Source organism: Tasmannia lanceolata, unplaced genomic scaffold, assembly GCF_043159265.1.
Source record: "Tasmannia lanceolata isolate RefF3 unplaced genomic scaffold, GAP_Taslan_0.1 ptg000018l, whole genome shotgun sequence".
Taxonomy (NCBI): Eukaryota; Viridiplantae; Streptophyta; class Magnoliopsida; order Canellales; family Winteraceae; genus Tasmannia; species Tasmannia lanceolata.
In genome coordinates, this window is record NW_027518695.1 from 57,341,466 (window position 1) to 57,362,370 (window position 20,905).

At 37.9% G+C, this 20,905-nt stretch overlaps 1 protein-coding gene across 1 annotated transcript; it reads left to right on the forward strand.

Moving 5' to 3' along the window:
• Positions 1-16,412: 16,412 nt before the first annotated feature.
• LOC143850513 (putative disease resistance protein RGA3) lies at positions 16,413-20,670 on the forward strand. Its single transcript, XM_077359756.1, has 2 exons — positions 16,413-20,334; positions 20,623-20,670. The coding sequence occupies exon 1, from the start codon at positions 16,496-16,498 to the stop codon at positions 20,315-20,317; it is 3,822 nt and encodes a 1,273-aa protein (XP_077215871.1). The 5' UTR covers positions 16,413-16,495; the 3' UTR covers positions 20,318-20,334; positions 20,623-20,670.
• The last annotated feature ends 235 nt before the right edge of the window (positions 20,671-20,905 follow it).

Consider the following 20,905-nt stretch of genomic DNA (forward strand, 5'->3'; position numbering starts at 1 on the left):
AAACTCTAAAACTGTTAATATAACCACGGTCAACTAAAAAGCTCAATACATAATAAAGCACTACAAAAGTGGGGTCGAAGCATGTTTCAAAGAGGGAATCAAAAGGTAAACGAAGATGGCAAAAGCTACACATGAGGTGCTTGGTACTAATATAATACTTGAGAAACAAAGTCCACAAAGTTGTATTTCAAAGAGTCACATCAAAGAGAGTCCCAATAGAGGGAAACTACTATTGGGTATATAATATAACCCTATTATGTTCTAATATAAGCCCACTAAGATAATGGACCGGTGTAGTGGGCCTACATGGGCTAGAGTCCATTAACCAGTCAATAACCCTAGAGTATCTCTATATATAGGGGCTGGAGGCAACAAACTAGGTATTCCAAACTAGATACCTAGGGTGTAATGCTTCAAGCAACCTTTGGTTGATCTAACAATCTTGAAGCATTAAAAATCCTAATTTTAATAGATTCATCACAAGCGTCTGTCTTTCTTCGAATTTCACTCATCAGAAATTTCTCTTTGTAGTTCACTCGTTCCATATTTCATCCGATTGAAGATGTTGCTGGAATCTAGAGAGACCTTTGTGGGTTCGTTTCTCGTTTCTCCCCAATAAAAAGAGATCGACGGCTTTGGCAAACCACCAGATTTTTCTTTGCAAACCATCAACAATTTGGTTGAATTGATTTGGGTTATCACGGCAGTGGAGTTTTCTGCAAACCATCAACAACTTGATTTGGGTTTTTCGAAGCCTCCAACCATGATCTCGAAACCCTTGTTCAAGCCCATTGTTTTGGGCGTGGGTTTCCTCCACCTCAAACCCATCTGGTTCGTTTTGCCCCAAATTTGCCATATTAAAAGTCACGGCCACATCTATTGCCATCATCGGTGACCAATTCCCAATTGAGAACTCGAAGGTTTTATGACGGCAGTGGCAGAGATAGAGGAAGACAAAAACAGACCAAGACAAAACCCTTTTTGGGCATACTTTGGTAGCTCCTGTTTGTGGTGGAGGCCAGAACTTCATCGAAAGTGGGTTTTACTGACCAATTTTTGGGTTTCTGAAAGTTTAGTTCTCCGCAACTTGAGGTTTTGCCGAATCTTAGGTTCTGAAAGTTGGGTTTTGCACGATTGGGGGTTTCTACCGGTAGTAGACCTCTTGATTTTGTGGCGATTTAACGGCAGTGGGTTGCCATTCTTGCCGAAACCCTCTTGGATCCAGCTTGTTTTTTCAAAATCGCTTGGGTTCTTCTTCCGTGGGTTCGGTTCTTGGAGCTCAACTTAGCTTTGGTACTTGGTTTTGATTCTTGCCTTTGGTTCTTGGCTTTGGTTTTGCATCTCCCATCCAGGTGCCCTCTTTCTAGTTTTTTAATTTTATCTAAAATTTTGAATGGAGAAGACTGCAATCGCGTTTGAGATGGTCAAACTTCAATCCTTTGGTGGATCTGAATTTAATTCATGGAAGCGAAAGACTCAATTCGGTCTAAAATATATGAATCATTTTTACACTGTTTTGAGTACCTTTGCTGAGACGGATGAAGAAGTTGATGAATCTCAATGGCTTAAAGATGAGGATTTCTGCAAAGACTACCTGTTGAATTGTCTTTCAGACTGTCTTGCAGAAACCTAAAGTAAATATAACACTGCAAAAGAATATGGGACAACTTAGATGCTCAATTCAAGAAAGAGGAGTTTTCCAAGACCCACCTTGTGGACAAATTCATGGATTTCAAGTTTCAAGAGGACAAGGAAATCACTCCTCTAGTCACTGATCTTGAGAATTTATGATCTAAGTTGAACAATGAAAAAATTGATGTCTGTGATTCGTTTCTTGTGGGTGCAATAATATACAAGTTACCATCTGCCTGGCACTCTTTCAAAACCGAGATGTATCGAAAAAATGTGCAAGTGGGACTGGATGATCTCAAACGATTCATTCGAATCGAAGATGAGAATCGAGTCAGGAATAACTTGGAGATGGTTAGACAGCAACAGTCTGCTGCTAACGTGGTAACAAATCCCAATAAATTTTCTCGGAAATCCAAGTCACCTAAAAGTGAACATTCCAAGTTGGAGGCCAAAAAGACTATCTTTCAGAAAAAGAAGGGCAAGTGCCACAACTGTGAGAAATGGGGTCATTTTGCTGTCGATTGTAGGCAACCTAAGAAGGTTAAATCTGACACACCACAGAAGGAAGCTCATATGATGGTGGGCAGTGCTGAGCCTAAAGGTTTTGTTACTGTAACCCAAGGATTCAATCATTTACCTTACCTTCTTGTTTTGATGCTAGTAAACCCAAATTTATTAGAATTTATGAACTAATGTGTTGCCTTGAGATGTTGTTCTTTATACAAGAATTTGATATGACATATCGCCATTACACAACTCATCTCAACACATGGCTTGCAGATCCACATACACCATGATCAAAGAGCTTGCACTAAAAGTAAAGACATCAACCTTTGGAGGATGTTCAAGTCAAGAAGCTCAATATAAAGATCCCACAAGCTACCTAGCAAAGTGTCAAGAAGAAGCTTGGAGATGAACCAACATGGTGACACCTCATGTACCTCTCAACATGTCTTGAAGATTGGAGAGAGTCACAAGAGCCAAGTCAAGTCCAAGATATTCACTCACAAGTGAAGGAGTCCAAGAAAGTGCAAAGGATCGAAGACATTCCAAGAAGACTCATAGTATATACTTTTATAATGTATTTTGGAGTCCTCTTGATTTTATGATTAAATGCACTTTAAATAGGTTTTCCGATAGTTTTCATACTTAACTTTTTATATCTTTGGAAACTAAACACACAAAAAAAAAATTAGGTTTGAAAACCTAGGACTAAAGCCCAAAGACCATGGCCCAATGTCCCTGATTTTTTATAAAGTAAAATCACATTTTATACAGGGCCGGTCGACCGGGGTGTCTCGGGCGACCGCGGAAGCAAGGCTGGAAATCCAGCACTTGCGTTCCAAAGGCGGGCCGTCGATCGGGGTGAGCCGGACGACTGCGGAAATTGTTCTGTCAAAACAGAACCATTCTAGCTTGGTCTGGGCGGGCGACCGCCAACGGCCGGTCGACCGCAAAAAGGTTTTGCGCTTAAGTTTTTTTAAGAAACGAGGTAGCCCTCGCCGGGCGACTGCCATGGGCCGGTCGACCGCGGCGGTAAGAAATTTGAAAATAAAAAATGTGTACCCGATAGGGGCGGGCAACCGCCGTGGCTCGGTCGACCGCGCCGGTCTGGCAAAAGAACAGTTGGGGCTTTTGCAGGTTGACTTTTTTGGCCAAGTTTATTACAGTTTTACCCCAAACGGTCATATTGTCAAATGGGCTATATATACATTATCAAAACCTATCTAAACTACCTTTGGCAAGATAAAATCCCATCTTCTTGAGCTTAGACTTTTCTATCAAAGGTTAAAACCTCTTTGAACTTGCATGTGCATATTTTATCAAGAGGATCTCCATTAGCTTACATTTGTATCTTTTCTTTGGAGAGTTTGAGAGCTTTATTGTTAGTAATCAGCCTATCAAGAGGCAAAGAGAGTTCTTTTCTTTTTATTTCTTCATTGCACTTGAGGGTCTCCGATTCGGCCCGTTAACAAAGGTGAATTGTTGTAAGAGGGTGTGTCCCCTCGACAAGGCTTCGTGCAGAAAGGGTTTGTCCCCTTTGGAGATTGGAGGAGTTGGGTGTACGGCTTGGAGATTCGCCTATTGAAGAATCTCAACTTTAGTGGAGTTTCTAAGGAGGTGAAACTTGGAAGAGTGGAGTAGGTCTTGTGATAGACCAAACCACTATAAATCGTGTGTTCCTTCTGGTTGCTTCTCTTCTCCTTCTTCTCTTGCACAGGTAGTGATTGGTAATCTCTAGCCTAACTTATGTTTATGTATTAATCGAACAAGGGTTAGTGAATGCATGCTTAAAGTAAACATCTAATCCCTACCTTTCATCATCTTGAATATTTGAACAAGGGTTAGATCAATAATTGCTTAATTAGTAAATTAATTTTAATAATCCACCTAATTTAGCCAAAGATTTTTAAATTGCCAATTCACCTCTCTTCTTGGGTTGTCACACTTGGATTTCAGTTACTATGTTGGGCAACGGTAAGAAAAGTACCTCTTCAGACTGGTGGTTAGATACAGGAGCCACCTGCCATATTTGCAACTTGAAGAAACTACTTACGGATGTTGTTGGAGTGAAAGAGACCATTACAGTGGCTAGTGAGACAGAGGTGGAGGTGACTCACACTGGAACTGCGAACTTGGTCCTTTCTTCAGGTAAAATACTAACATTAAAAAATGTTAAAGTAGTTCCTGCTATTCAAAAGAATTTAATTTTTATTAGTCTTTTAGACAATGCTGGCATGTGTTCTTCTTTTTTGGGTGGTAGTGTAAATTTAACTGTTAACTCTTTTTATTTTGGCTGCGCATTCTTGATCGATGGTATGTACAGATTGAGTTTAGCAACTGATACAATTAGTTAGGTTAGTTCCATTTTGATTGATCCTAAGTTGTCACACTAGATTGGGACATGTGAACTATAGGAAGATGGTACAACTTGCTAAAACTTATAATATACCTTTAGATACATTGATTAGATTTGATAGATGTGAAGTGTATGCACAAACCAAGATCACTAGAAAACATTTTCGTTCGGTTTCTAGAAGCACACTACTTCTTGAGTTAATACATTATGACCTCTGTGACTTTAAAAGTTTCACTACTAGAGGTGGTCGGAAGTATTTAATCACTTTTATAGACGATTTATCTAGATATTGTCATATTAAAATTGAAAGATGAAGCTTTTGATAAATTTAAAATTTTTAAGAATCGTGTTGAAAATCAATTGAACTTAAAAATTAAGTAATTTAGAAGTGATAGAGAAGGAGAATACACTCTGACACAATTCAAGGAATTAAGTGTCTCTCAGGGCCTAATCCTTGAAACTACTGCTCCTTACTCACGTCAATCTAATGGCATAGCTGAACGTAAGAACATGACGTTAACTGAAATGTTAAACTCTATGTTATTGACAGCTGGCATGCCTACTAGCTATTGGGGAGAAGCATCTTTAACTGCAAATCACATCCTGAATAAAGTACCACACTCTAAGTTGACCTCTACTCCTTATGAGTTATGGCATAAACATCCTTGTAGATATGACACTCTTAAGACTTGGGGTTGTATTGATCATGTGAGGATACAAGACCCTAGGAGACCTAAGGTAGGACCTAGAACCAACACTTGTGTATTTCTAGGTGGTGCAGAAGATAGTACTGTTGATCGGTTTTTGGATCTATCTACCAATATGGTTATAGCATATAGAGATGCAGTATTCTTTGAGAATAAATTTCTTAGAGACCATGGTTTGACCATACCAGGCGATACAGAGATGGTTACAGAATCGCATGTAGAGTCTGAACAAAATATTTCTGACACCTGCTGACTTCTGAATCAGAACTTTTAAGAGTTTGTACAAGAGATAGCGTACCCAAGAATTTTGGTGAGGACTTTATGACCTACCATTTAAAGAATGATCCATATCTTATAAGGAAGTGATGAGATCTAGGGACTATTTGTTATGGGCAGAAGCCATTGATGATGAAATGAGCTCTCTGTTACAAAATAAACCTGACAGCTAGTCGATTTGCGAAAAGGGGCTAAGATTGTGGGTTGTAAATGGATTTTGAAGAAGAAACTTAATCCTGACGGAACAATAACTCAGTATAAAGCACGTTTAATAGCTAAGGGCTATACTCAAGTCAGTGGGATAGACTATTTTGATGTCTACTCATCGGTCTGTCATTTGTCCACGATAAGAATTCTTCTTGCTTTGGCATCTATTGATCAATATGTTGTGCATCAAATGATGTAAAGACAGCTTTCCTGAATGGAAACCTCACAGAGGAGATCTACATGAACCAACCAGAAGGATTTGTCATGTAAGGTTTTGAGCACAAAGTCTGTAAGTTAAACAAATCTTTGTATGGTCTTAAACAAACACCTAAAATGTGGCATCAAAAATTTGACAAGATAGTAAAGAGCTTTGGTTTTCAGACCAGTTACTCAGATAAATGCCTCTACTTCCGTTCTGTGTCGAATAAGGTCGCAATTATTTGCTTGTAAGTAGACGACATGTTGATTCTTGGTTCCGATCTCTCTGTAGTGAGTGACGTGAAATTAATATTGGCTAAAGAATTCGACATGAAAGATCTTTGTGTGGTAGACATCACTCTTGGAATGAGAGTAAGTTTTGAAAGGCAAGGGATCACTCTTAGCCAAGTCCATTATCTTGAGAAACTACTTTCTACATGAGGATACAGTGAGTGTAAACCGATTGAGACACCATTTGATTATACCAAAAAACTGAGACCTAATGAATGAGCTAGTGTGAATCAGTTGGATTATTCTAAACTGATTGGTAGTCTCATGTATGCGATGACTTGCACTGACCAGACATAGCCTTTACAGTTGACATACTGAGTCGTTTCACTAGTAATCCTGGCCATGAGCACTGGGATGCCCTTATGAGGCTGATGAGATACCTTAAGGGTACTCAAGGATATGCTCTATGTTATAATGGTCATCCTCCTATCCTGGAAGGATATTCCGATGCATCTTGGGGCTCAGAATTAGGAGATAGTAAATCTACCAGTAGTTATGTATTTACACTGGGTGGAGCAGCTGTTGCATGGAAGTCAAAGAGACAGACTTGTATTGCTCTGTCATCTATGGAATCAGAACTTTATGCTCTAGCTTCTGAGGAGATGAAGCAGAGTGGATAAGAGATCTAATCCTGGACATTCCATTGACCCATTTAAAGATTAACTCTTTAAGTTTGTTCTGTGATAATCAAGCTACAATTATGATTGTAAAGAACTCACTCTTTAATGGTACGAGAAGACATGTCAGGTTGAAACATGCCACGCTGAATTATATTATAGAATAGGATATTATCACTTTGATTGATGTGAGATCGAATGATAATATGGCCGATGCTCTTACGAAGGGACTGAACAAAGATCGAATATTCAAAACTGTGAGGGAGATGGGGTTAAAGACTGTGTAGACATGTCTTAACCTACATCAATGTTATTTTGAATTTTTTGAATCTCTCTCTCTCTCCTGGCCAAGATAAGCACTTGATATGTTTCAATGATGTTTACAGTTGTCTTTATGTCATTCCACATTTGATGACATGTCTTCTTAGGAAAGGTTGTTTCCTTCCAAACTTGATGATACAGCTTAACTCAATTTGGATATGATGGATGTAACATTCCAAATGGAAACATGGAATGGTTCTTTGCAAAAGAAACTATTTAGGTCTTGTTCTTGTATTGAAACTTGACAATGGTGAATGGTTCTTTGCAAAAGAAACTATTTTGGTCTTGTTCTTGTATTGAAACTTGACAATGATGTTTATTGATATTTATTTTTCAGCCACTATGAAATTGTACTAAGTTCTTCTAGTAAAACTAGATACTTTTGTATTTAACACAAATTATTGGATTCATTTTCATGAAATTCATATTTGGTAATTTACATGAATTGTCGAAAATAGAGGAGCTTGCCTTAATCTGGATTTTGATGAGGATGACTTACTTGATGAGTGAATCCTTATAGAGCAGTGGGGACTATTATTTTCTTTTCAATTAAAAAAATAGTTCACTTACATGTGAAACTGCTTTTGTTTGAATTTAGATTATTTCTAAAACTCTTGGTTATTCTTAGAAGTATTCTTGTTTTCAGTTGGATTACAGATCTTCTTTGATATGGTGATATGGATGATTCAATATTTTGTTTGGACATCATCACATTATCTATTTATTGGATTGTGCTATATGTAGAACATAGGAGGAGATTGTTGGGTATATAATATAACCCTATTATGTTCTAATATAAGCCCAATAAGATAATGGACTGGTGTAGTGGGCCTACATGGGCTAGAGTCCATTAACCAGTCAATAACCCTAGTGTATCTCTATATATAGGGGCTAGAGGCAACAAACTAGGTATTCCAAACTAGATACCTAGCGTGTAATGCTTCAAGCAACCTTTGCTTGATCTACCCTGATTCGTGTTTTCTCCTTCCAAATTGAGATTTCCTTCTTCTCCTTCACGAATTTCCTCTCTTGGGGCTGAACAAAACATCTAGGGCTTGTTTAGATCCCTAATTTCCACAAGAGATTGTATTTATAGGCTTTCTTAAAAGAGCCCTAATCTAATTCTAACACTTAATGACAAAAATGCCCCTCTTTAACAAGGGGAAACAAAAATTTTACTAAGGGGTATTTTCGGGTATTTACATCTACCCCTTCTTGCACCTCATGTTTCGGTGGGGTGGGTCCAACATTTTACACCCATGCATAGCATGGGCCTGGAATACTGCTGATATATACTAAGCCTGTAGGATTGCAAAATGTCATTCGCTTTTTTCCGAAAGATTTTTTACGGAAGTTTATGGCGCGGTCCTCTTGTGGCTCTAGGAGGGTTTTTTGTGGTGATACAAAAACTAGGATTTCTCTTCTTCTTTTCGGTTAATCAAGGTGGTTATTTGTTCCTCAAAGTGAGAGGAGAAAATCTAGCGCATTGTGGTTACCCATGATCTTGGTTCTAACTAGTGGATTGCGTGTTGCCTTGTCCGTGGAGTAGCCCAATATGGTGAACCACATATATTCTTGTCTTCTTGTGGTTGTTTGTTTTGGTTCCCGTTGGTGGTTGTGGTTTGTTGGCATATATTTTCTCCATCTTGTTTGTGCATGATCTTAGGTATTTCTAGATTGGTGGGTATTATTAGCGATAGGTTTTGGCCACTACAGAATTTACCTCAGTCAGCAAAATGAGACAAGCCTTAGATTATCCTAGAACTTACCTATAGAATAGTAGTAAGTAGTTTTGGTTGTCAACTGCATGGAGCAGTGGTTAGGGGTTTCATTACCAATATTCAAACAGAGAGAGCATCTTTCCTTGAGAAATCCAAGCAAAAACCACTTTTTGTAGTTTTTTAATTGGAATTTGTTGATAGGAGACAAGTGGCATGCCATCAGATAAGGAGGGTTCATTAGTTCAATGCCAACCAAACAGAACATCTAATAATATCTAAGTAAAATAGAGTCCTGCACGTTGGGCCCAACATTTTTATATTTTTTCGTTTTTATATAAGTAAAACCCTCTTTCTTCTGAAATGACGTTTGCCCTTTCCTTTAAAAGACTTTTAATAGTCCATTAATTTAGCAGTTAACTACCAAAAAATTCTATCTGAACCGTTTCACTCTCTAAATCTCAATGGGTGCCAACGTTTCAACTTCACCGGATATATATCCTTCCTGTTTCTCTCTTTAAATCTCAGTTGGTGCCAACGTTTCAACTTCACCGGATATGTATCCTTCCTGTTTTCTCCCTCTAAATCATAGTTAGCAAAATGTGATACGGCAAAAAACGGGACAGGAAAAATTCGGGTTTAATACGGTTTTGTTTAAAAAACGTAGTCAATAAAACGGTCAAATAAACGGAAACACCAAAAATACGTTTAATGAAAAAAACGACTTTAATATGTTTTGCTTTTAAAAAAACGGATTAAAAAAAGCGGGTGTGTCCGTGACTCCAAAAAAGGTAGAATATGGTCTCTCTTCTTCTATTTCTTTGTTTAGTTCTTTTTGCAAACCCTAAAAAAGAAAAGATCTAGATCTCTCTTTTCTCCCTATCAAGTTTTTCTTTGAAATGAAAGCGAGAGACAAGATAACCCTAATATGAGATGAGGCCACAATGTGAGGAACATAAACACATTATCATAATATATAATAAAATATTCAAATATCGAGCCTCAAGATACCATCTTTCAATCTTGAAGTCCAGAACCTTCACAGATTAACATATACCTAGGAAAACCTAAATATTGGATTAAGTTCTGTTAAAATCCTGTTCATCATAAAAAAGAAATAATAACAATATCTAAAAGCACCTCTGCGCATAGAAACCCATTTCAGTAAGCCATGTATCAAAAGCAATCCAGATAGCTCGACATCCATGTTCGACAAATCATTGCAAACCCTTAACAGGATCTCTCTTAAAAAAAGATCATGTTTCATCTCTCTTTTCTCCTCTCTTTTTCTTTTTTTTTCTAGAGGGTTTAATGGTGGACGTGGAGGTGGAGGTGGAAGTGGCTGAGATGATTGACTAGAGGAGGTGGAGATGGATGAAGATGAAAGGGGTTTGATGGACATGGCCGGCAGTGATGAAGATTGTTGTCGGGAGTGATGGCCGCCGGAACTGGTTGGAGTGGTGGTTAAAATCCAGTTCATCATACAAGAGAAATAATAACAATATCCAAAAGCACCTCTACGCATAGAAACCCACTTCAGTAAACCATGTATCAAAAGCAATCCAGATAGCTTGACATCCATGTTCGACAAATAATTGCAAACCCTTAACATAATCTCTCTTAAAAAAAGATCATGTTTCATCTCTCTTTTCTCCTCTATTTTTCTTTTTCTTTTTTTCTAGAGGGTTTGATGGTGGAGGTGGAGGTGGAGGTGGAAGTGGCTGAGATGATTGACAAGAGGCGGTGGAGATGGATGAAGATGAAAGGGGTTTGATGGACATGGCCGGTGGCGATGAAGATTGTTTCCGGAAGTGACGGCCGCTGGAACTGGTTGGAGTGGTGCCAAAGGTGAAAGGGATCTGAGGCAGCGTTGGTGGTGTCGGAAAGGGGAAGCTCTGTTCTCCTCCTTCTCTTCTCTCTTCTCCGTTCCCGTCTTATTTTCCAAACCCTAATTGAAAACTCCTCTGTAAAATCCTCAAAAACGAGAACAAAAATACAAACCTTCCCTTGACTCAAACCCTGTTCTGTTGTGCAAACCCTAAACAAAAATCAAAGAACTCCTCTCCTCCCAATAGATCCCTTCAACCCTAGGAAACCTCTTCTCTTCGTTCTCTGTTTTCCCAAACCCTAAAAATCTAAGAAAGGATTGAATGATGAAGCAAAAACTTGGAAGAAAGGGCAAAGGATAAACTTGGAAAAAAGAAGGAAAAAAGTGAAAAAAACGTCCATACGCATTTTATACGATTTCTTTAAAAAAATTACTGTTTTAAACGATGGGCTGTTCAAAACATCGTTTTATACCGGAACTGAATAAAACGAGTTTTTTTTTTTAAATCTCAGTTGGTGCCAACGTTTCAACTTCACCGGATATATATCCTTCAAATAAAAATTACATCAATTCGTATCTGGGATTCATCACGCCATTTACACTTTTCTTTAAAAAGACTTGTAATTGTCCATTAATCTAGCAGTTATCAGAAAAAAAAAATCTAATGGATTTTAATATTCCTTAAATTTAGCATTTAAATCCCAAAAAATTATCTATTAAGCATCTCCCTCTCTCACAATGTTTGGACTTCGGCCACTATATATATTCTTCAACCAGAAAAAATCTTCCTTTGGATTGAATAATCATATCCTCTACAGGTAAGGTTTCAGGTTTGCGGATGATTTTGTTGCGTTGATATTGAAGTTCGTAAATGTTATCTCTTGGTTGTTCTATTTGTTATGACAATCAAAATAGTACCTATATTTTATAAGAGCATATCATACATATGTGTGCGGGTGCTTTTCGTGAATTTTCTCCTATGTATTTTGTGATGCATTTGCTTATAACACTTGTGCTTATTCTATGCTTCTTTTCAAATCCTCCTCCTATTTTCTATATTCCTTTGTATTTCATGCTAGCCTTGCATTTCAAGGTGGAAAGGCCTTAATAACAAACTTTTATTGTAGGCATACAGTTTTGGCAGATCAATTTGAACTATTCATCTGTGATCATGGACTTGCTAATCCATTCTCTGAATTAAAATATCGCATGGATCAGGTAAACTCTAAAGTAATGTTTTTTAATTTGTCTTTAAGAAAGCATTTATGTTCATTCATATTAAATGAAACACTATTTTTTATTCCCGTGTAACATTGTTTATATCGAAGTTTTGAGGTGAAATGTTGTTTTTCATTCCTGTGCAAGGCACGAGGCTGCAACTAGTATTAATGATGTGGCACCCAAAACTCAAGTAAAACCAGCAGATACAAATAGCCAGGCTTTTGTGCAACCAAACAGAGCCGAACCACTTCATTCCTATTTTACTAGGAGACCACTTGACCACTACTCTACGAATACACATATAATTAAAACAAGGGATTTTTGCTGATTAGTCCCTACATGTCAAAATAATTGCTTATTAGTCCCTAAGAAAAGCAAATTATCTTAGTAGACCTACTTTTATAAAATATTTGCTAAAAGGTCCCTAAAACTCACATACGTCAATTTTCTCCTCTAAAAATTATAATATGGCAAATTTACCCTCAATCAATTTAATCGGTAAATTTATCCCCCAACCCATTTAATCGGTTTTAGCATTTTTTATTTCCCTTCCATTATTTCAGGGAAAAAACTAGGAAATAAGCAAAATATTATCTCTTCCAATATTCTCTTCGAAAATCCTTCAACAAAAAAATCATTTTAAGAATTAGATAAATTGAAAATCTCTCTAAAATAAATTAAATAGGGTAGGAATAAAGTTAGAAATTTTAGGAATAGTTTTCGTTTCTAACCTTTTCAAGAAATTCCTGTCTTTGTTGGATTGCAAGAAAAAACTCTGATGGAAAATTATTTCTATGGAAATATTTTTTCATTCAATGATTTTAGAGGGGAATTATGTCTGATTAATTTAGAGGGATAACATCATAAACCTAAGGTCCCTTACTGAAAAATTGAATAGGGTTAGTTTACCTTATCTTTTTTTATGTGTAAGAAATAAGAAATTTTAGATTTTTTTTCCTTTCTGAACTTTTCCAATAAAATTCCTACAATCCAATGGGGGCCTAAGTGGAAGGCATTTTGTAAGAGAAGCACTAATCCATCATGTATTTAAAGAGCTGCTACAGTTCCCAAAAATCTCTTACAAACCAATCGATCACGGCACCGGTTTCAATACAACAGGGTTTTAGTTTTTTTTGGGAATAAGAACTAGGGTTTAGCTTCTATTCTTAGGAGAAGAAGAAGGGACAATATCAAAGGAAAGTCAAAATGGGCTAAAACGTTAACAACTTTGAAAGATTTTACAAGATTTTCGAAGACAATATTGGAAGAGATAATATTTTGCTTATTTCCTAGTTTTTTCCCGAAAATAATGGAAGGAAATCAAAAAATGCTAAAACTGATTAAATTGGTTGGGGGGTAAATTTGCCATAATATAATTTTTAAGGGAGAAAATTGACGTAGGTGAGTTTTAGGGACCTTTTAGCAAATATTTTCTAAAAGTAGGACTACTAAGATAGTATGCTTTTCTTAGGGACTAATAAGCAATTATTTTGCCATGTAGGGACTACTCAGCAAAAATCCCTTAAAACAAATAAACGCGATTCGTGCAAAAATAGCATTTGATTGTTTCTATATTGAAACAGGACACCGGATCCACCTAATAGCCTGGACAAACTAAGCTAAATTAATTGGGCGTAGTTGACGGGTCGTAATGGGCCCACTTTCCATCATGATGTGCCACAATCCATAAACAAAGATGATCCCATACAAGCAGAAAATTGACTGCGACTCTCCCAATTGGGCCCTCGAAAATAAGTTCTCTAATAATTGACTGACTCATTTTCCATGATTTTGTTTTGTAAAATTTGAAATTTTCTTTGCTTTTGATGAAATTTAGGACATGTTTGGTAAGCATGGAAAATTGTTCCTGGGATTGGTTTTTTGTTTTTGCTGATATTTATGAGCTTTTCCATATGTCCCTACTGCCCTTGTAGACTTTGGATACATAAACTATCAAGATTAATATTACAACCAAAATCAGGTCACATATGGGGATTTGCTTCTATTATCTGAAGGGCCACAAGGCTATCGTCCCATGGTCATGGTCTCATGGCCAAACAGTAAGATTAAGGTGTAAAAAATCAACGACTTAGCTTTTCTTGCAAAGCCCTAAACATGATTGATTTGAAAAAAACAACGAGTGCAACCATTATCATGTTGTAGAGGAGCTATTTTCTTAGAGTTCTAAACTCGTTCTTGGATTTTCTCCATTTGATTCCAGTATTGATCCAAGTTTTGCCTAGTTATTTAATGTTGGCAAAGGATGAAACTCGTACTAGGATTTTTTTTTTAATCTCTCTTCAAGTGAGCCCTCCACCTTAGCTTTTTTCTAATGTGTGGTGCTAGCTGGCTTGAGCACGTGAATGGGGTGTTGACTTTTAATGGAGTGTTGGCACAATCAAACTTTGTGTTTTTAATGTGGGTTGGTATTGTTTGATGCTCCTTGTCGGCCACATGCAACAATGACATTAACTAGTGCTTAAATGGGCCCCATTTGATTAGTAAAAATCTCCCCACTGGTGCTATACTATCGATTTGAGATGGACGACTAGTATGATCCCATCAGAGCATGGAGATCCAAAGCAAGGCCTCATAAATCTCAAAGATGAGTTATTGCATCTTTTTCTTTTTGGTCCGGCACTCACAATCAAACTTACTTTTCTTCCATTGTAAAATTTGTTTTACACCCATTTTACGTCAAAAGAATGATCCATTACTGGTTTTTCCCCACTGCGAGAGGCTCTCTGTGCTAAAAAACAGAGGTGTTTTGAGTTCATAGTGATGAGGCTCTCTGTGCTAAAAAACAGAGGTGTTTTGAGTTCATAGTGATCTAATCTTGCTTTTTTTGAAGCACAATTTGTTAGTTCATTGCTGCTTTCTTTAGTTTTTCTCTCCAATACAGGAAGAAGGTATGGCAGATCTATTACTGTCTTCTCTTGTTGATACAATCGTTGCCAAATTGATGGATTCAATCATACAAGATATTACATTAAAAGCTTTTCTGTATGTCCCAACTGCCCTTGTAGACTTTGGATACTCATTTTCCATGATTTTGTTTTGTAAAATTTGAAATCTTCTTTGCTTTTGTTGAAAATTTAGGACATGTTTGGTAGGCATGGAAATTTAGGACATGTTTGGTAAGCATTGAATTTTTTTTGGTTTTTTCTGATATTAAAAGCTTTTTCGTATGTCCCAACTGCCGACTTTGGATACATAAACTATCAAGATTAATATTATAATCAAAATCAGGTCACAGATGAGGACTTGCTTCTATTATCTGAAGGGCCACGAGGCCATGGTCTCATGCCATAGAGTAAGATTAAGGCCTAAAAAATCAACGACTTAGTTTTTCTTGGAAAGCTCTAAACATGATTGATTTGAAGAAAAAAAAACGAGTATAAACTTTATCATGTTGTAGAGAAGCTATAATCTTAGAGTTTTAATCTTGTTTTTGGAGCTTCTCCATTTGATTCCAGTAGTGATCCAAGTTTTGCCTAGTTATTTCTTGTTGCCCGGTATGAAACTCGTACTAAGATTTTTTTATCTTTCTTCAACTGAGCCCTCCACCTTAGCTTGTTTCTAATGTACGGTGCTCATTGGCTTGAGCACGTGAATGGGATAGATGAATTATTGCATCTTTGACTATTAATGGCACAATTAAATTTTGCTTTTCTTAACTATTGTTTGATAACATTAACTAGTGCTTAAATGGGCCTCATTTGATTAGTAAAAATCTCCCCACTGGTGCTATGCTAACGATTTGAGATGGACCACTAGTATGATCCCATGAATTACATATGTGTCCCATCATTAACTAATCTGATCCATCCATTTGATGGGCCATGCTATGTGATGTCAAGATGGAAAGATTTGTATGATTTTTGGGGCATATATATAGGAGATCCAGAGCAAGGTCAATCAAGCCAACGTTTCAGATCATCTCACAGATGAATTATTGCATCTTTTTCTTTTTGGTCTTGCCTCACAATCAACTTACTTTTCTTTCCGGGCGGTGATAAATTCACCCCCTTCTATGTAGGAATTCACCCCAATTTTTCAAAATGGAAGGTACAGCCCATACCATAGGATGATCCAAACCGTCCATTTGATGGGCCACACGTAAATAGGTTGTGCCCCAAAAATCATTTCCATAGTATGATCCAACTGTCCGATCTATAGAATTTTTCACAATTTGAGTCCCTCTTTAGATCGGAGGGTTAGAATCATCCTACGGTAATGATTTTTTTTTTGGCACAATCTATTTACGTTTTGGCCCATTAAATGGACGGTTTGGATCATCCTATGGTGTGGGCTGCACCGTCCATTTTGAAAATTACTGGGTGAATTCATACATAAAAGAGGGTGAATTTATCATACACCCATTTTTCGTCAAAAGAACGTAGAAACAGAGCTTTTAATGCGGGTTTTTTTTTATCGTGTGATGCTTTTTGTGGGTCATATTGAACATGAGGAAAATAATGATTCATTACTTATTTTCCCCCACTGCAAGAGGCTCTCTGTTCTAAAAGAGGCGTTTTGAGTTCTTATATTACTGTTCTAATCTTGCTTTTTTTTGAAGCACAATTTTTTAGTTTGTCTCTCCAATACTAGAACAAGGTATGGCGGATTACTTACTATCCCCTCTTGTTGATGCAATCGTTGGCAAATTGGAGGAATCCATAAAAGAGATTAAATTACTGTGGGGTATTGATGAGGAGATCAAAAACCTTTCCAGCACATTATCCACAATTCAAGCTGTGCTTCAAGATGCTGAAGAACAGCAAGTAACGAGTAATGAAGTGAAAGATTGGCTTCGAAAGCTTAAGGATGTTGCATATGACGCTGATGATGTAGTGGAAGAGTTTGCAACGGACGTGCTCCGATTAAAATTGGAAGGCGGAAATCAATTCAGAAAGAGGAAGCATCAGGTATACAACTTCTTTTCTACTCTTCTTAATTCCATCCCATTTTTGTCTCGAGATAAGACGACCGTACAGAAGATGAAGGAAATTCAGGAGAGACTGGATAAAATTGCAAAGGAGAGGCATGACCTTCATCTCACACAAGAAGATGGAGGGAGGCCGCGTGAAATAAAAAGGAAATCGCTGACTAGCTCCTTAATAAACGAATCAAATATATTCGGTCGGGATAAGGATAAAGAGAAGATAGTAAAATTGCTACTGGATGAATCCACATCGTCGTCGTCATCGTCGTCCAAGGATATATCTATTATTCCTATTGTCGGCATTGGGGGCCTCGGAAAGACAACTCTCGCCCAGTTTATTTACAATGATGAAAGGGTGGGAGATCATTTTTCAGTTCGAGGATGGGTCTGCGTCTCTGAAGATTTTGATATGTGTAGACTAACAAAAGCAATTATGGAATCAGTGACAAAGAACTCTTGTGATCTTAACGAAATTGATCCACTTCAAGTTAGCCTCAAGGAAAAATTGAGTGGCAAGAGATTTCTACTCGTCTTAGACGATGTATGGAATGAGAATCATAGTGACTGGGATAGGCTACAGTCCCCATTTAGTTCTGGGGCAAACGGAAGCAAAATTATAATAACTACTCGCAGTTCAGAGGTTTCAAGAATCATGGGCACAATTCCCGCCTACAATTTGGGTTGTTTAGATGAGGGTGACAGCTGGTCTTTGTTTACACGACGGGCATTCATAGTGGGAAGCTCAGATGTATCTCCAAACTTAGTAGCAATTGGAAAGGAGATCATGAAAAAGTGCAATGGGTTGCCTTTGGCAATAGAAGCTCTTGGAGGTCTCTTACGTTCAAATACGGATGAGAAAGAGTGGAAAAATATCCTTGAAAGTGAAATGTGGGAAATATCAAAGATGAGAAATGATATTATTCCAGTACTCAAATTTAGCTACGATCACTTACCTGCATGTTTGAAACAATGCTTTGTGTATTGCTCCCTGTTTCCAAAGGATTATGAATTTGACAAGGACACTCTAATCCAACTTTGGATTGCAGAAGGATTTATCCAATCTGATAGAAGGAAGCGATTGGAAGACATAGGTTTCAAGTATTTTGATGACTTGATGTCGAGGTCCTTCTTTCAATATTTTGAACGGTTGGACAGATCACGCTACAAGATGCATGACTTAATTCATGACCTTGCGCAATCCATTTCTGGTGACGAATACTTCAGAATAAAAAATAGCATTGACTCTTGGAATGTCGCTACAAAGGTTCGTCATGCATCAGTATGGCAATGTGATGAACACTCACGAATTTTTGAGTCCTTTCATGAATCTGAGAGATTGCGCACATTTCTACTACCGCCAAGGTACGAAACACTCACTAAGCAAGTTGCTCATGATTTCTTCCTAAAATTGAGATGCTTACGGGTGTTAGATTTGGATGGTACTTATATCAGAGAATTGCCGGATTCTATTGGCGAATTAAAATTTTTGAGGTACCTTGATCTCTCTCATACAAATATTGTAACCTTGCCGGAATCAATAGCAAGCCTCTATAATCTGCAAACACTAAAACTCGGTGATTGCATGCTACTTATTGAGTTACCAAAGTCCACCAGCAACCTAATTAACTTACGGCATCTTGCATTTTGGGGTCGTAAGATTCGTACGCCGCCAGAACTTGGGAAATTAATAAGTCTTCAAACACTGACTATATTTGTTGTGGGCAAAGAAAGTGGATGTGGAATAAGGGAGTTAAAGAACTTGACAGAGTTGAGGGGAAGTATTCGCATTTCAAATTTGGAGAATGTGATAGATGAGAAGGAAGGCAAAGAAGCCAATTTGAAGAAGAAAGAGCACCTTGATGAGTTGACGTTGGAATGGAGCAATGATAATCCACGAGATGCTGCAGTTGATGAGGAGGTACTTGAAAGCCTCCAACCTCACACCAACCTCAAAACCCTAAAGATTTCATCATATGGTGGTGTTAGTTTCCCAAGGTGGATGATGAACGATAATCTGATGAATCTGAGCACAGTTACTCTCGTTGGATGTTTGAATTGCCAACAGATTCCACCCCTTGGGCAGCTACCTTTCCTCAAGAAGCTCAATATTAATGGAATGGATGGATTGAAACATATTGAAGGTGAGTTTATTGGTGGGTCCAATAAGGTTATTAAGGGTTTTCCATCATTGGAGGAGTTAGAGCTTGTAGACATGCCGAATTTGGAGGAATGGTGTGGAGCAAGGGAAGGGGACATGCCATGCCTTGGTACACTAAAAATATCAAATTGTCCTAAGCTGCAGAGATTTCCCCACCTCCCATCCATTAATAATTTGGAATTAGGAGACTGTAATGAGATGGTATTGGCCTCGGTTCCTTGCCTCACTACTCTAAAGTCATTACAAATTCGCTATATTAAAGGCTTGATATCCTTACCCCCTGGATTTCTTCAACCCTTAACCGTACTTGAGAAATTGGAGGTCAGTGACTATAACGAGTTGGTGTCTTGGCCAAAGGAGGTCGGGTTGCATGACCTTCCTTCTCTCCAATATTTAGAAATTAAGCGGTGTCCTAAACTCCAGTCATTGGGAGACGACGAGGAGGGCCTTCCCATCACGCTTAGATCTCTCTTTATATGCAACGGTTGTGGGAGCCTCAAGTGTATGCCTACAAGGGGGCTAGGGAAACTGAGTTCCCTCCAACGTCTGGACTTGGTTACTCAATGCCCATTCTTGCCAGAGGAGGAACTGCCCATCACTCTTCAATTCCTTACGATATTCTCATGTTCTAATCTTAAATCCATGTCCAAGGGGATTTTCAACAACCTTACATCCCTCAAAGTCTTGGTAATTAGAAATTGTCCGCAATTGGAGTCATTGGCAGGCGAGGAGGAGTTACCCACCGCGCTTACATCTCTCGATATCTCCAACTGTCCTAATCTCAAATCCCTATCCAAGGGGATGCGTAATAACCTCACCTCCCTCGAAGGATTATTTATTTTTAACTGTCCTCAACTAGAGTCATTGCCAAACATCATCGGCCTCCGTAGAATGCAAATTAGAAAGTGCCCTCTAATGCAGCAGTTTCCAGAGGGAATGCTCGACATGCTTCCATATCTCTCTGTTGATAATGTTGAGATCTTTTCTAAAATCCTTACATCCCTCCAAACCTTGTATATTTGTCGATGTTCACAGCTCGAATTCTCTCCAAGCATGCTACTGCCCCCCACGCTTAAAACCCTCTATATCACTTCGTGTGATAATCTGAAATCCCTGCCCAAGGGGATGTTGAAGAACCTCACCTCCCTCAAAAAATTGACCATTCGTTATTGTCCTCAACTCCTTTCCTTGCCGGAGGAAGGGCTGCCCACCACGCTTCTGAGATTACAAATTGATGGCTGTCCGGAAGTAGAGAAACAGTGTCAAAAGGACGGAGGCCAATATTGGCCCAATATCTCACACATCCCCCTAATATGGATAAATGACTCGAGGGTTTGAAGACTACTCTGGAGAAGGTACACGACTGTCTCTCCTCTTGGCTTTTGTTTTTTTTTTTTTGGTATGTAAGATGGGATTGAACCTCCGACCTCCAGGTTGATGAAAAAGCCTTAACCATTGAGTTAGAGGTTCAATCCCAAATTAGGGCTCTTGGATTTTATTAATCATATGAATAGATTTCAATCCATTATTTATTTTAAAGAATAGTAAACCTCAATTTCTCTCTATCTCTTTTCATTTCCTCATTTTCTCTCTTTCATTTTCTTACAAAACAAAGGAAATAATTAATTTTACTGGAATTTCAGGTTCATAAAGAAGGACACTCATCCATGAAAAATTAAAAGAAAAGGCAAGTGAAAATTACCCCACTTTCTTGTCCCCAATCCAATCATTTCTTTAATTTTTTCATTATATCTCAATTTTTTTTGTCTTAGTCTTTGCCTAATATACAGTAGATTATGACTTGTTTGAGACAAAAGGAACCCTAACTGGGATGAATTTATCTTTTATGCTTCATTGAATTTATGCTCTGTTTTGGACCCTTTGATTTATGTTCCTTGGGTGGAGTGTTTGTTGTGCTTTTCTTTG

Bases quoted from the DNA above. Each gene is read 5' to 3' on its own strand.
- LOC143850513 (XM_077359756.1), top strand. From the start codon at position 16,496: ATGGCGGATTACTTACTATCCCCTCTTGTTGATGCAATCGTTGGCAAA.